Source organism: Budorcas taxicolor, chromosome 2 (genome assembly GCF_023091745.1).
Source record: "Budorcas taxicolor isolate Tak-1 chromosome 2, Takin1.1, whole genome shotgun sequence".
Taxonomy (NCBI): Eukaryota; Metazoa; Chordata; class Mammalia; order Artiodactyla; family Bovidae; genus Budorcas; species Budorcas taxicolor.
Window position 1 is genome coordinate 28,799,939 of NC_068911.1, and position 15,284 is coordinate 28,815,222.

General features: G+C 50.5%; 2 protein-coding genes across 3 annotated transcripts in view; one reads left to right on the forward strand and one right to left on the reverse strand.

Annotated features, from left to right (window-relative positions):
* MYH11 (myosin heavy chain 11) overlaps positions 1-7,732 on the forward strand; it is a 127,755-nt gene extending 120,023 nt beyond the window's left edge. Inside the window, exons 41-42 of one of the 2 annotated variants that reach the window (XM_052635854.1) lie at positions 3,785-3,823; positions 7,027-7,123. In XM_052635854.1, coding sequence (XP_052491814.1) covers positions 3,785-3,815 — 31 coding nt within the window. In that variant the 3' untranslated portion in view covers positions 3,816-3,823; positions 7,027-7,123. Of the gene's footprint in view, positions 1-3,784; positions 3,824-7,026 lie in introns of both variants that reach the window. The other variant, XM_052635853.1, reaches the window with a different exon arrangement.
* A 1,140-nt stretch (positions 7,733-8,872) lies between these two features.
* NDE1 (nudE neurodevelopment protein 1) overlaps positions 8,873-15,284 on the reverse strand; it is a 35,767-nt gene continuing 29,355 nt past the window's right edge. The window contains exons 6-9 of the mRNA XM_052663792.1: positions 14,428-14,607; positions 13,093-13,184; positions 11,175-11,326; positions 8,873-10,349 (exon numbers count right to left, since the gene is read on the reverse strand). Of these exons, the coding sequence (XP_052519752.1) occupies positions 10,256-10,349; positions 11,175-11,326; positions 13,093-13,184; positions 14,428-14,607 (518 nt within the window). The 3' untranslated portion in view covers positions 8,873-10,255. The remainder of the gene's footprint in view (positions 10,350-11,174; positions 11,327-13,092; positions 13,185-14,427; positions 14,608-15,284) is intronic.

A 15,284-nucleotide genomic window follows, 5' to 3' on the forward strand; every position in this document is an offset into this window, starting at 1 on the left:
CGTTGAGACACCAAGCTGACCTCACTTAGTGCTGCCGGGACTTTCCCCTCCCTCACCCTCCACCCCTCCCCCCTCCTCTCAGCCTCCCCCACCCCTCCCCCTTCCCCACCCTCTCACCCTTCCCCTCTCCCCTCACCCCTCCCTCATCCTCTCACCTCACCCACTTCAGTTCAGTTCAGTCACTCAGTCATGTCCGACTCTTTGTGACCCCATGAATCGCAGCATGCCAGGCCTCCCTGTCCATCACCAACTCCCGGAATTCACTGAAACTCACATCCATCGAGTCAGTGATGCCATCCAGCCATCTCATCCTCAGTTGTCCCCTTCTCCTTCTGCCCCCAATTCCTCCCAGCATCAGAGTCTTTTCCAATGAGTCAACTCTTTGCATAAGGTGGCCAAAGTACTGGAGTTTCAGCCTCAGCATCATTCCTTCCAAAGAACACCCAGGGCTGATCTCCTTTAGAATGGACTGGTTGGATCTCCTTGCAGTCCAAGGGACTCTCAGGAGTCTTCTCCGACACCACAGTTCAAAAGCATCAATTCTTTGGCGCTCAGCCTTCTTCATAGTCCAACTCTCACATCCATACATGACCACTGGAAAAACCATAGCCTTGACTAGACGGACCTCAACCCACTTAGGCACCTGCTTTTCACCCTCCCTGAACTTACTCCCTCTGTCATCCTCAGTCTCCGCTGATGACTTCGCTTCCTCTTTAACTGAAAAAAGGAAACCATCGTGACCTATAAACAAGCCCCCACTTCTCCATACCTCCCTACATCTGTGCTCATTTCCTCTACTTTTCCCCCCATTTCTGTGCTCAACTGTCCAGCACCAACTGAGGCCAACCCCACCACTAGACCCCTCACCCTCTTGTTTAACCAAGGACGTTGCTCCTGAAAGTCTCACCCTTCTTCTTCCCTGTGATATATTCTCTCTCGCTGAGTCACTCCATTAGCCGAACAAACCCAACCCCACTTCCCTGCGGCCTGTTGCCATGAAACTCCCCATTCGGTAGCTTGTGTGGCGCCTCCTCGCGGGCCTCCCAGCCCCGCTCTCTCCGCTGCCCTTCCTGCTTTTCTGGCCGCCCTTCACCTCTTCTGCTGGTGCTGCATCTAAAAGGCCAATTGCTGCTGGTCTGCCCAGACTGCCGTCCTGGTCCTGTCTCCATCTCCACCTCTGCTCACTCCTCAGGTGAATCTCAACCAGCCTGGTGGCTTTGGAATTCCATCCACAGCTAGTGACTTCCTAGTTTATCTCTGCCCAGACTTCCTGGGATTCCAGACTTCCTCGACCTTCCTATTCAGTGCCTAACAGGCAGCCCACACCCAAACACACCCTGCCCTGAGGCCTGACTGAACCCCCTCATCCCCAAACTAGCTCCTTGCACAGTCCTCCCTGGTTCAAAGCTGCTGTTAACCTAGGCCAGAAGCCTGCCTTATTTTTCTCTCCATTACACCATGCATCCAAGCTGTTGAGAAGTCCGGTCAACTTTCCCTTAAAAAATACTCTGCATCCAGAATCCAACCACTTCTTGCCACCTGGTCCAACCTATCCTCTCCTCCCATCTAGACGACTTTCTCAGCCTCCTCGTGGGCCTCTCATGTCCATACTGGCCTCTTATAGTCTGTTCTCAACACAGAAATGGTGTGGGATCATGCCCCTCCTTTGTTTCGAGCCCTCCATGGGCTCCCATCTCACTCAAAGTAACATCTTGACGACAGTCAGTTCCACTAGGCCCTGCATGATCTCTGTCCTCTGCCTCCTAAATTACCCCTCCACCTCTTCATCTTCTGACTCAGGGCCCTTGCACTGGCTGCTGTCTCTGCCTGGAATGCTCTTCCCGCAGCTCATTGCAATAGCTGCCCCCTCCTTCCCTTCCTTCAGGTGTTTGCTCATCCATGTGATCAGAACTTCCTGCTTCACTCCCTGCCATTCTCTCTCTTACCTACCTGTCATCGTGAAGCCTGTTATTCTTTTGCTTATCTCACACAGTCTGTCCTCACTCTTGGCCTGCAAGGCCATAAACACAGAGGCGGTGTCTGCTTATTCATCCCCAGTGTCTGGGCACGAAATAAAACCTTCAATCGTTGAGTCAAAGATGATGTTTCTTCCACCTCAGCCATTCTCACACCACCTTCCCCATTTTGCCTTAGTCCCCTACCACCTGTACTTTTGCCGACCAGAAAGTATCTAGTATTTGAAATTTACTGTGTAAACCATACACGTCTCTATTCACAAATGAAACCTACCTCCCCTGTATTGTTAAACCAGGGTCCCTTGCATCAACAAGTCACAATCAAGTTAAACACAGTGAAAACAAACAAAACAACAGTGAGTTCTAGCTATCATGGCCACAAGCTGATGACTGTGACCCGAAGGCTGACTTCTCACTAAAAAGGCAATAACAAAAAAAACACATTAGCACCAAACAGACTCTCTGACATAATTAGATGTATTTAAAGAGTGGAAAGGGGAACCCCTTTCTCACGGTGCAATTAAGCAATCCAAGGGCGTGCCTGGGAACCCTCTGAAATCACCTGGCATCTCAGCTCCAGACCCTGAGACCCACTCTAGGAGATGAGGGGAAGCCTGAACCGCTTTCACAAGGAAGGAGTGAGCAGCTGGCTCCGAGCACAGGCGTTCAGGAAGGAGCCCCCTGCCCGTGCGAGGTGGTGGGCGGGCGGTGTGTCCCCACTGCTGGAGCCCCCAGAGCCGTCTGCTGCTGACTGGACGCTGCCCTTCCATGGACATGCACTAAGCAGTGGGGCGCACTCAGCCACCCCAGCTCTCTTGCCATTTTGTTGTCACTGTCCCTATCTTGGGACTGATGTCTTTCTTTCTTATTTCTGAATTTTTAAAATCTTTAGGCTGCACTTCAAGGCTTATGGGATCTCAGTTCCCGGAACAGAGACTGAACCCAGTCCTCGGCAGTGAGAGCTCAGAGTGCCAACCACTAGACCGCCAGGGAACTCCTGGGACTGGCCATTCGTGCAGCACACGTCGACCATCCCTTTTGGATTCTGCCCCAGATAACTGACCCTTCACGGGGCCATATGGGCTGATATTAGACCACACATTTTTTGCAGTTAACATAAGCATACACGTACATATGGTTGGAAGACAGCTCCCACCTTTGCTGCCTTCTCTGAGTCCTCCAAACGTGCAAAAACCCAAGATCAAGCATGAGAGCTGTGAGTGAGGTTCGCAAGCCTAGCCAGCTTCTCCATGAGCAAGGAATTACAACGCACGTTTCACAGATTTTACCAGCCAGATACATCGCAATGCGAGCCCTCATTAGAGCCTGACCAACGCACCCATCCCTCCCCAGACTGCCAGGCATCTCCACGTGAGCCGCCCAGGTGCCCGCCTCTACCTCCTGGCTACGGGTGTGAGAGGCAGTGGAGACAGTCACGGTAATGGAACGACAGGCTGCTGCAGGCTCCTTGCCTGGAGCTGTTCAGGTTCTGGTCTCACAAGGATCTTCTGGCCTAGCTTACTCAGATTCCTTTACCTTCCTGAAGAGAAATGCAGAAGGGGAGAAAGCCATTAAGCCTGCGTTCTTTAAGCTCTGAAGGACAGAAAGTGCTTTTTAATTGGAAAAAAACAAACCACTTGTCCCTTTGTGTGCCAGCTTCCCTGAGTGCTTGGTGGCTGCAGGCGCTCCGCTGTAAGGGTCCTTAAAAGTGGCTGTAACTACTGGATTGAAGCAAACGCCTTTAATGATTAAACTCGCACTTGAACAGGAGGATGGTAACCACCGGGGACTCTCTCTCTCTGTTTCAGAGGCCCCCTCCCCCAGGAAACTCCGCAATGACTCACCAGGTATCATGCCTGCAGCTTCGCGGCTCGTGTGTGTATGTGGCTCCTGGTTTCCATTTCCTTTCTGCCAGCGCCACCCCCCCGCACCGTCTCCCTGTCCCCCTTTGTGGGCCCTCCCAAACTTCTGAGATGTCTACAAAGTCCAAAGGCTTAGGGATCTTAGCTTCAAAACAGTCTTTCATCAAAACCAACATGCACCCAAACATGCATCTTCACAAAGTCTCCTTCCTTCCTCTCGCTTGGGCGTTTGACGTGGCACTGATGTGGCCTGTCACACCGCGTGCTGACAAGTTTAGAGGCTGTTTTGCGTGGCTTGGAGGGTTCTTACCTGGGTGGCAGGCCCCTCGTACACAATAAGGCCACGGCTGGGCCGCGTGTGCCCCCTCATCCGGCTCAGGCACCTTGCTGAGCAGAGGCACCAGCACCATTGTCCGGGTACCTTCCTGGAGAATGGCTCCCATCGGCTGGTCTGGTTCACAATTCGGAGTGAGCCAGGCACAGGGTTGTGGTGGCCCCCAGCCACAGGGCCCCTGGGCTGGGGTTTCCACACATGTGTGCGAGCGAATGAGCTCTCATCCCGACGTCTCACCCTCACTAGGGCTGCGTGGGGCTTCAGCAAGGCCGGCCGCTAACCGCATCTTGAGCGCACAAAGGCCGGGTCAGGCTGAGTCTTTCCCAGAGGCCTCACAGGCACGTGTTCACAGACCAGGGATGGACACCCACGACTCAGGGGGTGCACAGGGCCGTCAAAGACAGGGGTCAGAGGCCTCGGCTTCTCTGGGATTCTAACAACTTCTTCACACCTGCAGTTGGGCCCTGGGGCCCAGCTTCCCCCTCATCCTCTTTGAGGCCCAGCAAGCCCTGCCTTCTGTCTGTCTTCTCTCCTGGAGAAATCTTGGCTTTGCTGTCGCTGTACCCAAAATACTTAAAACTGGAGGAGGTCTCGGCAGGAGCTTTAGGCGGGAGCGTCATGCCTCTGGGGCACGGCTCTTGAGCAGCTCTCCTGCCAGCCCATCCAGATCGCAGCATAAGCTGGGTTCCAGGCTTGGCTGGAGTGTAGGCCCCATTGGTTGATGGAACCTGAGTCCTTGTAGGGTAGCAGGCCATACATGCTCGTGCTTATCCCTGGGACGCCAGCAGTGCCTGAGATATGTTCCTGAGTCCGTGAACAGAACCCAGATTCTCCAGGATCAGACACTTCAAGCAAATTTTTAGAGGAGTCCCTTAATTCCTTTGGCAGAGATAGCCAGTTATTAACTTTTGCCTAGCATATGAGTCTTGTTCCTTCAAGTGAGGCTCCTGAACCATAACAGACCAGCTTCAGGCCTGGTGCCCATGCAGGGGGGCTTCCAGAGACCCAGGAGTGATTGATTTACTTCTTAAGTCAAAGGAGCATATTGATCAGTTCAACTCCTCTACTTAGCAAATGTGGGCTTCCCAGGTGGTGCGAGTGGTAAAGAACCCACATTCCAATGCAGGAGACATGACAGACTCGTGTTCAATCCCTGGGTCAGGAAGATCCCCTGGAGGAGGGCATGGCAACCCACTCTAGTATTCTTGCCTGGAGAATCCCCATGGTCTGAAGAGCCTGGAGGGCTACAGTTCACGGGGTCACAAGAGTTGGACATGACTAAAACAGTTTAGCACACACGCAGTTAGCAAGTACAGGCTCTTCTGAGAGGCAAAGGGAAACCGAGGCACTGTTTCCCAGCCCATCCCATCCAGTGTTGAACCTGGAAGGTTAGACACGGAGGAAAAAGCTGTGTGGACGACTGCTGAGCCCTGCATGCCGAGAGAACACACTGCTAAGGAAGGAGGAGATTTTTTAAAGGTCACCTCTAGGGAGGGAGTGATATAAAGTTACTTTCAAAGGAGCTGGGGACCTAGAAGCTTCCTCTGATGGGAGGAAGGCTGCCCTGAGTCTTTAGTTGGCAGTGTCTACCACTTTAAGTATTTATTCCTGATCGCTGCCCCCTTGGGAAGTACCATCTGCCGTACCCAGTGGGCTTTACCAGCCCAGGTCCTCCCACCCTTGGACCCCAAATGGCTCATGCTGGGAAGCCTGTCAGCGATCAGGAATCTCTGGGCCTCGCTTCTGCCTCCTGTCTTGCCTGTCTGAGTCAACCCTGTGACTAAAGAATCGATGGGCTGGGCTCACCCTCGTGGCTTGCCTTTGTGTCGTGAAGTGGATCGTTTTTTGTTGCAAAAGTCTGCTTTCTTCTTAGACATCCTAAAATGAGTTAAGACCCGTAAAACGGTGTCAGATGGCCAGAGCTCAACATATAACATTATTTGTTGTGGTCGCTGAAAAGAAGGCAAACATTCCTTCCAAATGGTGGAGGTTAAGAGCAGGCAGGTCTGACTTTTCCTCCTGCGTGCCCACCCTGCCTTCTTACACAAAGCTTCCCTGCCAGTGACCAGGGCGGGCCCTGGTGGGAACAGGGCACCTGGCAGGACAGAGACGAGGCGATGGGAGTGGGAAAGACAGAAAGGGGCGTCCCACCAGTTACAGTTAAAAGACACCTTGGATTAACGGGTCTAATGTTTTTCTGACAAATATCCACTGAGCACCTGTTCTCTGCCTTGCACGGTGCCTGCCATAGTGAGCACAAGACAGATGAGATCCCTGCCTTGGGGGAACTCAGTCCAAGAATTCTGCTCCACGGAAGCAGGGTGTGTCGGTGCCTTTAACCAGACAGCATTCTTCTGGTGACCACACAGGGACCTCCTTCCCTCTCAAGGCTGCCCTTGGTGGTCATGCTCACCTTCCTCCAATTCAAAATCTAACCCCCTCCCCGCTTTTCCTTCTGCAAAAGAGGAGCTGCGGACACAACAGTTCCCCCTCATCCTGGCCCCAGAGGGTAGGAATAATCCCACGCGGGGCCATCACCCCACTTGCCTCTCCCCCTTCTTTTCTAAATACAAATCCACAGCCAACCAGAAGCCGGTGGGTCAGCAACTGACCAAGCCAGACATTTTTCTAAAGCAGACGGTCCTGCTTTGAAAAACCTATTCTGCCTCCATTGCAGCTGATTAAATGCACCCATACCTCCAGACGGGTCAGGATTTGTTCACTTCCACCTGAATATATTTGCGTCTCATTTGTTCCAAGTCTCTGTTTGTTCTTTGCTCAGTCTAAAAACCTCCTCTAACCTCGCGGAAGGTTTCTGTACTAAGCAAATGTGTGTCTTCTTAAAAACCCACAGGCGAGGGAACGAGACCACTTTTGTTCCCACAAGAAGGTCTGGAGGACGTAGAGTTATTGAGAACGCGGACGGGTCTGAGGAGGAAGTGGACGCTCGCGATGCCGACTTCAATGGAACCAAAGCCAGTGAATGAATGACTCGCTCAAAAACGGGACAGAACCAAACCCAGTGGGCTCTGCTTAGCACTGTCTAAATCCATGTTCAAACTCCAAACATCACAGACACCCCTCACGACGAATATAAACACCGCCCTGCATTCGGGGCATCATCTTAAGTTTGGAACGAGGTACCAAAGGCAAAAAGTCCAACAGGAGACACAGACACACCCAACCTCTCTGCCAAGACCTGTGCAGAGATTTTTTTGAATTTTTAGAAAAATGTATCCACGATAACTAATCACTGGCAACTTTACATGAAACGGGGAGAAAGTCACCACCGAGACAGGTGCCCCTGCCCCCACTCCCCAACTTTCCTGCCCTGTGGACCCTTCCATCTTCCCGGGGTTGGGGGTGGGGGCCAGTTTGAGAATTCCTCTTCCCTCCGGTTCCCACACGTCAGATGCACACAGTTCACTGAGACCAAGTGCCTCCTGTAGTCACGTGAGTTACAAAGGAGACGCCGCTCAAAGGCTAAGAGCAGGAAATTCACACTGTTTTATATGCACTGACTGTACTTAAGGACACCTTCACTAATAAAAGGTTATAAATCACTACAACCGAGTTGGCTTCTCTGTTGCTTTCTAGAGAAAAAGGACAGGATGGGATGGGTAGGGGAGGGAGGGGGAAGAGTGGCCTCATTTATGATGATCCTATGAAGTCAGTGGAGCAGGAACTGGCAATCCACTGGCAACAGTATTCTTGCCTGGAAAATCCCATAGACAGAGGAACCTGGTGGGTTCCAGTCCATAGGGTTGCAATGAGGCGGATACGACTAAGGGACTAACGTTTATGAAGTCAGGGTTGTTAATTCATTCAATGGGGAAACAGGTCTAGGGAGGTGGGATGAATTGTCTTGACACCCCACAGCTGGCTAGGAGGAGAGCAGAACCTCAGAGTGATTCTGAGGGAGGGGCTCTTCCACGCAGGAGGCGAGCTGCTCGAGGCCCAGGGAGCAGGACGGGTCTCAGGAAGAACATGTGCATCAATCAAAACAGCAGTGATGGGGACTTCCCTGGCGGTCTGGTGGCTGAGACTTTGCCTTCCAGTGCAGGGGGTATGGGTTTGAACCCTGGTCAAGCGAGATCCCACGTGCCTTACAGCCAAAAAAACTAAACATAAGACAGAAGCAATACTGTAACAAGTTCAATGAAGACTTTAAAAACTATCCACATAAAAAATTCTTAAAAAACAAAACACAAAAACCAGGTACATAGTTAATGTGAAGAATTAACATTAAGCGTTCCTTGAATGTTTGAGTTAAAACACAAGACTTCACCCAGCAGGGGTTGACAAACTTTTTCTATAAAGGCCCAGAAATGGTCTCTGTCACATTTTTGTCTTTTTTTTAAAAATTATTAAACTATCCTTTAAAAAGGTATAAACCGTTCTTGGCATGAGGGCCATAAACACTGGGTCTAGGCCTGTCCTTTTCCTCACCTGCGTGCTCTAGACCGAGCTGCCTGGCAAAGGTTCCCACTCAACACAACGACTCCATACTCAGACTCTGCGGGCACAAACAGACTGAAAAGAAAGGACTCACAGAGCCCGAGGACACGCTGAAAGACCATACAACTTGGATAGGACATACATGTGTTCCAAACACAATGCTAAGCTGACCCGAAAGGAACCTTAAAAAGCAGGTTTTTTTCACTGTCACTTGGTTAAAAAAAAAAAAAGGTTTTCACCATCGGATGCGCAAACACAGAAGCACTAACCAGCATTTACTGACCGCCACAAACTAGCTGAAAATCAGTTTCTCTTGATTTTATTGTTCTTTTAAAAAAATAAAAGTACGTCTTTTACCGATACAGGTTAGAATGTTGCCACGGTAATGAGGTGGGCACTGGAGTTAATTCTCTGCTGAATTTCAGTAGCACTTGAAAAGTTCTGGTTTCAGCTGGATACTTCTGCTGTTCTTTTGGAAAAATGACTTAGAAGGCTGTTAAGTTGCATGCATAGGCCTGAATTCACATGTTCTTTTTACTTGTGTCCACAGTGTGAGGCAGCTGTTCCAGATCAGCAGGGAGGAGCCACATGCCGTCTGCCTGGAAATCCTGGGTTCGTTTCTTCTTTAATAAGGACGCTCCCAATGCAACCTGGTGGCTTCATCTTATCCGATGGTAACCTTGATTATTTCATCCAGGCTTTGAATGAAGTCCTGTTCTCAGGGGCTGCATCGCTAAGGCCATCACACCCCAGAAACCCTCAGAAGCAGAGGTCACTCCCAGACCAGGGCAGGAGGCTCAGGACAAGGACAGGTCTAAAGAGGACACAGATTTTCCACTGACCTGGTCCCCACAAAATTCACACTGAAACTCAAGCATGCCTCTAAAAGCCTCAGTGACAGGCAGATTAAAAAGTCTTGGAGGTACATGTGTATAAAACAGAGAGCTAGTGGGAAACTGCTGTATAGCCCAGGGAGCTCAGCTCGATGCTCTGTGATGACCCAGAGGGGTGGGATATACGTACACATGTAGCTGATTCACTTTGCTGTACAGCAGAAACTAAGCAACATTGTAAAGCAATTATACTCCACTTTGGGAAAAAAAAAAGTCTCGGAGGTACACCACACCACAGTTTAAATAAAAGGTACATGCCTGTTCTATCCTTCACCCCAGGCATGATTTCAGGGCACTGGCCCCTGTCGTGCCATAGCGCACTGGAGATTTTGTTCTGGAAGAAGCGCCAGCTGTGGGGGGCAGGGTGCGCCTAGGACGGGCTCAGACTCCACTTCATAGGTGTCTCCGATCATTAAAAACACCTCTCAAGACCAATCGGGACTCAGCTCAGCTGACAAGGATGGGGTGGCCTTGGCACCCAAGTTGCCCTTTCCAGAGGGTCAGGTTGGTTCCACCCCTGGCTGTACACGTCAACACGGAGGCTGGGGGTTAAGGGACTGCATTTCCTGCAGCCAACGACCCAGGGCCACTGGCAACGGCCTTGGTCACTTGGCTTTGTGTGACTGCTTGCTCATATTTCTCAAACCAACTTAAAAAAAAAACCAAAAACACCCAAAACCTAGTTTAAAGAGGGAAGGAGGGGAAGGGCTCGCCTCGGCTTCCATGGCTTTCCTAAAGCAACATCTTGACTACACCCTGGGCTGACGGCAGCGACGGTGAGGAAACATTCGATGACGGCTTCCCAAACTCCAGGCGTTTTCCCAACCTTCAGACAGAGCAAACCAAGTTAAGCGGACATTACAGCTGTTCTAGGCTGGCTAGCACGGGGCCCACCAAGTTACAAGGGTGAATATCAAGGTCGGGAGCAGTGACTCACTGGGTCTCAATTTTCTCTCCTGTGAAATGAAGAAAAGGACACTGGCCATCTAGCGCTCATGGCCCTCCCCCAAAGCCACACAAAAAGCCCAGTCGCAGAAGACCCTCCAAAGAACACCCCCGGCTAAAGGTCCAGAAGTTACGTGCATGCTGGGGAAAACAAATTCTTCCTCTCCTGTCCTCCGTCTGCCACTGACCACCCCAAATCTACGTGGCCCAGGGAACAGTGAGATGGTGGCACATCTTAGAAAATTCTAGAATGTGGAGGCCGCCCTGATTTTCTTCAGGCCAGAAAATAAATGAAGCTGTTAGAGGTCAGGTTTGTGTTTTCCAATCCGGTGATTGGCTTCAGGAATCCAGTCTGGCTGATTTAGTTTCCTGAAGGTTCCAAAGGGTTTAAAAAAAAAAATCAAAATCCTCTTCTGGGGGAAGCAGAGCAGTATTTGAAGCCTGAGTTGCAAACAAGTGATTTATACAAAGGGCTTCTCACAGCATGACTGGGAGCTGGGGCTGTAGAGTCAATAAAAACGACCCTCTTCCTGGCCATTTGCGCAAACCAGAAGATATCAACTAACTCGGTCTTAAGGGATAGAGAGATATGCTGACATAATTCCTGCAACTTTCAAAAACACGGCTATCGGTCGGGGGTCAGAGGCTTCTGGCTGGAGTGGACAGGTTCTCCCGACACCGAGGAGGAACAGCGCAAGGCACTGACCCTTTGTCGCCTAGAGGCACGCTGCTGCCGCCGGGCCGCCTGTCCACGCTGTCTCTGTTTTTGCTCCCCCGCCCCGAGGCTGGGCCACTGGCTCGGCTTGGGGACTGATCGTACACGAAGTTCCGGCAGGAAGCGAGTTTGGACTCCAGGGCCTGGAGAGAGAGATGCTTTCACTGCTCAAGTTGAAGACAAGAACCCTTACACCTCTCATCACAGCCCATACTGTTGTTTGGTCGCCGAGCTGTGTCCAACTCTTTGCAACCCCCTAGACCGTAGCACACCAGGCTTCCCTGTCCCTCACCACCCCCTGGAGTTTGCCCAAATTCATGTCCATTGCATCAGTGATGCCATCACTGTTTTTATGTGTATGGGCCATCAGAGCCTATTCACATCACAATCACTTAAGAGAGTGGTTCTCAAACTAGAACCATTAGTTTTAGAACCATTGTATTAGAACCCCAAAGTGTGCCCTTCTTGCCCCCCATCAAATTCAGTGTACATCTAATTCATACAACTGGTGGTCTAAGATTGCTGCTGCTGCTGCTGCTAAGTCGCTTCAATCGTGTCCGACTCTGTGTGACCCCGTAGACGGCAGCCCACCAGGCTCCTCCATCCCTGGGAATCTCCAGGCAAGAACACTGGAGTGGGTTACCATTTCCTTCTCCAATGCATACATGCATGCTAAGTCCCTTAAGTCATGTCCGACTCTATTCGACCCCATGGACAGCAGCCCACCAGGCTCCTCCATCCCTGGGATTCTCCAGGCAAGAACACTGGAGTAGGTTGCCATTTCCTTCTCCACTAAGATATCTATGATATCTAGGAGCCTCCTAAAAAGTCACTTACCCTACCTATGACCCAAGTCTGCCTACAAGAAATAATGAAATGGACTTTTGGAATCATTCACTGTCGCTGTTACCTAGGTAAACACACACCAAGTGGCAGGAGGTTTGAACAAGAACTTGCCTTGCTGTAAACAGACCATCTGAGAACCAAATGGGCACTGAGATCACCCTGGGCTTCTCTATAATCTAACTGTTAAAATCTGTCTGTAAAACGGCAAACCAGGAAACCAAAAGCCAAAAAGAAAAACACGGGAAACGAGTCACAAGCTCCTATTAACTCTGAATACACACATTCTGGTCAATGACAGACTGGCAGGATTCAAAGTATGTGGCTTTACATTTTTAAAAACTTAGAAAGGCATAATTTTTAAAAATAAGAGAAACAACTACAGAGAATAGCTGTGTGATTTCTCAAGCACCAAAGACTCCTTCCCTGTAATTAACATAAAACCTGTAAGGTCATGTTCTCTGTCCAACCTTTCAAGATTTTCTCCTTAACTCCCTGAGCAAATAAAAACCATGTCTGACAAAATATGATCCCCTGGAGAAGGGAATGGCAAACCAGTTCAGTATTCTTGCCTCAAGAACTCCATGAACAGTGTGAAAAGGGAAGGCAGTTTTCAATTTTTCTCAGTTTCTTCATTAAAACCATTCAAACTTCCCCAATCGCCAGGGAAGATGGCCCAGGGAAAGAATGGTATACCTGGGGATCTAAGGGTGCCTCAGGGTCAGAGCCTGGGTTTGTCAGAAACAGTGCTCCCCAAGGGCCTTCCCTGGTGGCGCAGTGGTTAGGACTCTGGGCTTTCACTGCCCGGGGCCTGGGTTCAATCCCTGGTCGCAGAACTAAGACACAAGCCACGCAGCCAAGACCAGCCAAACGAAACTTTAAAAACCAGAACCACCACCCACAGATGCACAGCAGTTCTAAGGGATGCGAGACGAGCCAGGCCTGCATCTGCACTCATGACGCCTCTGCCAGAGGGGGAGCGGCCAGTAAGGTCATGCCTCGAGCCTCCCGAAGACAGAGGATGCCACGTGAACGCCCGGCACCACGCCACACGATGCCATCTTACCCCCACTTTCCGCAGCAGGTCTCCCACGATGTTGAGGGCTGATATCCGGGCTGCGGGCGTGAGGGGGGTCCCCCCAGTGGAGTCGTCCAGGCCTGTGTGTGTAAAAGGACGCACACGTGACACCAACACACACGGAAAAGTCTGTGCACGAATGTCTCTGAGTGCGGAATCCAGAGGTGGGCCCCTGTGCCCTCTGACCCCCAACGCTGCCCTGTTTCAATCACTAGGGTGCTGCCCGACATAACGAGAGTACCTGATGACCAACTTCTCGTAGCCTTATGATGACTATACTCAGTATTTATCTTTAGATGCTATTCTTTGAAATAAAAAAAAAAAGCAAGTCCTCTGAAATTCTGAGGAATGCCATAGAGTGAATTAACATTCCCAGCATCTGAACAAGGCCCACTGGTCACGGTTCCACCCCTTGGAGTCCCCTCTCTCTGCTGACCAGGGCGCCAGGGCTTGGAGTTCAGCATCACCCGGGTGCTCCTCAGAAACACAGGATCTCAGGTCCCGCCCACACCTGCTGCAGCTGAGGCCCAGCTGAGGCACGTGCTTAAAGTGGGACTAGCCTGGGACTCTGGCAACAGCACACTCTGTGCCTGCTGGGCACAAGCTGAGGGACAGGCAGTATGTGGTGGGGTCAGCCCGGAGCCTGCCCGCCATCCGCCAGCTGTGTGATGTCAGCCCACCTCCTTAACCGGGAGTCCCAGTCTCCTCATCCATGGGGGCAGGGCTGGCATCACTTGCTTCTTGGGCCTCATTGCAAATCCAAGGAGGTCATACGTACCCACAGAACACAGCAAGCAGAAAGGCTGGCACCGCCTGAGTGCTCAGCAATTGTCTATTATTATTATTTGTTATTAAGTGGCCCAATCAGAGCCCCACAGCTAATCAGTCATCAGAGGGGCTGGGTGAGCACTCCATTTCTTGTTTTTTTCCCCTACTCAGCACAGGTTATGCTGGGATCAGTTCTACAGGATGTATTGCTGGACCCACAAAATGTTTTATCTCGTTACTGAAGTATTTAACTTGGGAGATTTCATATACAACACGAGGACTTCTGGCCTCTGGTCCTTACGAAAGGACCCACACCTTTCGTGGCTGAAGCAGAGAGGCAGCGGCCCCTCTGGACGAGACTTCTGTTCTCCGGTTTGCCGCAGACTCCCCTGCTCCCTGTCGCCTCACGTTCAAGAGGCTCCTCCCACCTACTGCATTAGTCTGCCCCTGTGAGCCCTGCCTCTGCTCCCTGCTGTACAGCCTGGCCCTACTTCTCTCTCACCCAGGAAAGCCTTGTGAAGCCAAGAGAACTCTCCCAGCTCCCATCCCCCTTACCACGTCTGAAGGTCCCAGGAGTGTTTAAACTAGAGCTGGGTCCTCGATGAGCTATGGGGGTAGACGGCACAGAGCCAGTGGCCTGCACCGCTGTGTCTGTCCTCTCAGCGTCCACCGAGCTGGGCATGGGTGTCCTGGGTTTCTCCTGCTTTTGCTGCACAGCTAATTCCTGTCGCAAATCTAGGCGAGGAAAAGGATTCCGATTAAGTCCTTGTTGCGGGTGATGGGGCAGCAGACAAGGGTGAGCAACAACCACACCAGAGTGAGAAACTCCCGGTGGAAACCCGGAATGAAGCAGACCCCATGGGACCTTGCCTCGCAGGCTTGCAAGACCACACAGTTTTTCTTTTGAGTAAAAACAAAAAGATTAAAACAAAAAAAAAACTTTTAAAATTATGACTGTACTGTTTCGGGAAAATTCCAGTGTATCAGGATATACAGAGTACCAAGCGAAGACATGCCTTTCCAATCCACCCTCAATTGTTCAGCCTCATGCCTGATCACTGTAACATGGGGGTGAGCATTTCAGTCCTTTTGCTCTGCATTTTCACACATACAGTTTATATATGTGTGTGTGTGTGTGTGTGCATATCTTTTAAGCATATAATTTTTATTAAGCATAACTAGAAACATACATCTACTATCTCTGTACTTTCCCCCTTAAATGTTATGTCCTAACAAGCTACGACATTTATATCTGTATCACGTTTGTTTCAACTACTTAACATTCCACAAAATAAATCTATGTAATTTACACAAGCAAATCATTATTGACGAACATTTAGGAACATTTTAAACTCGAGAATTTTACTTTTTAATCCCTCTTCTACTGGCTACACATTAGAAATCAAATGAAC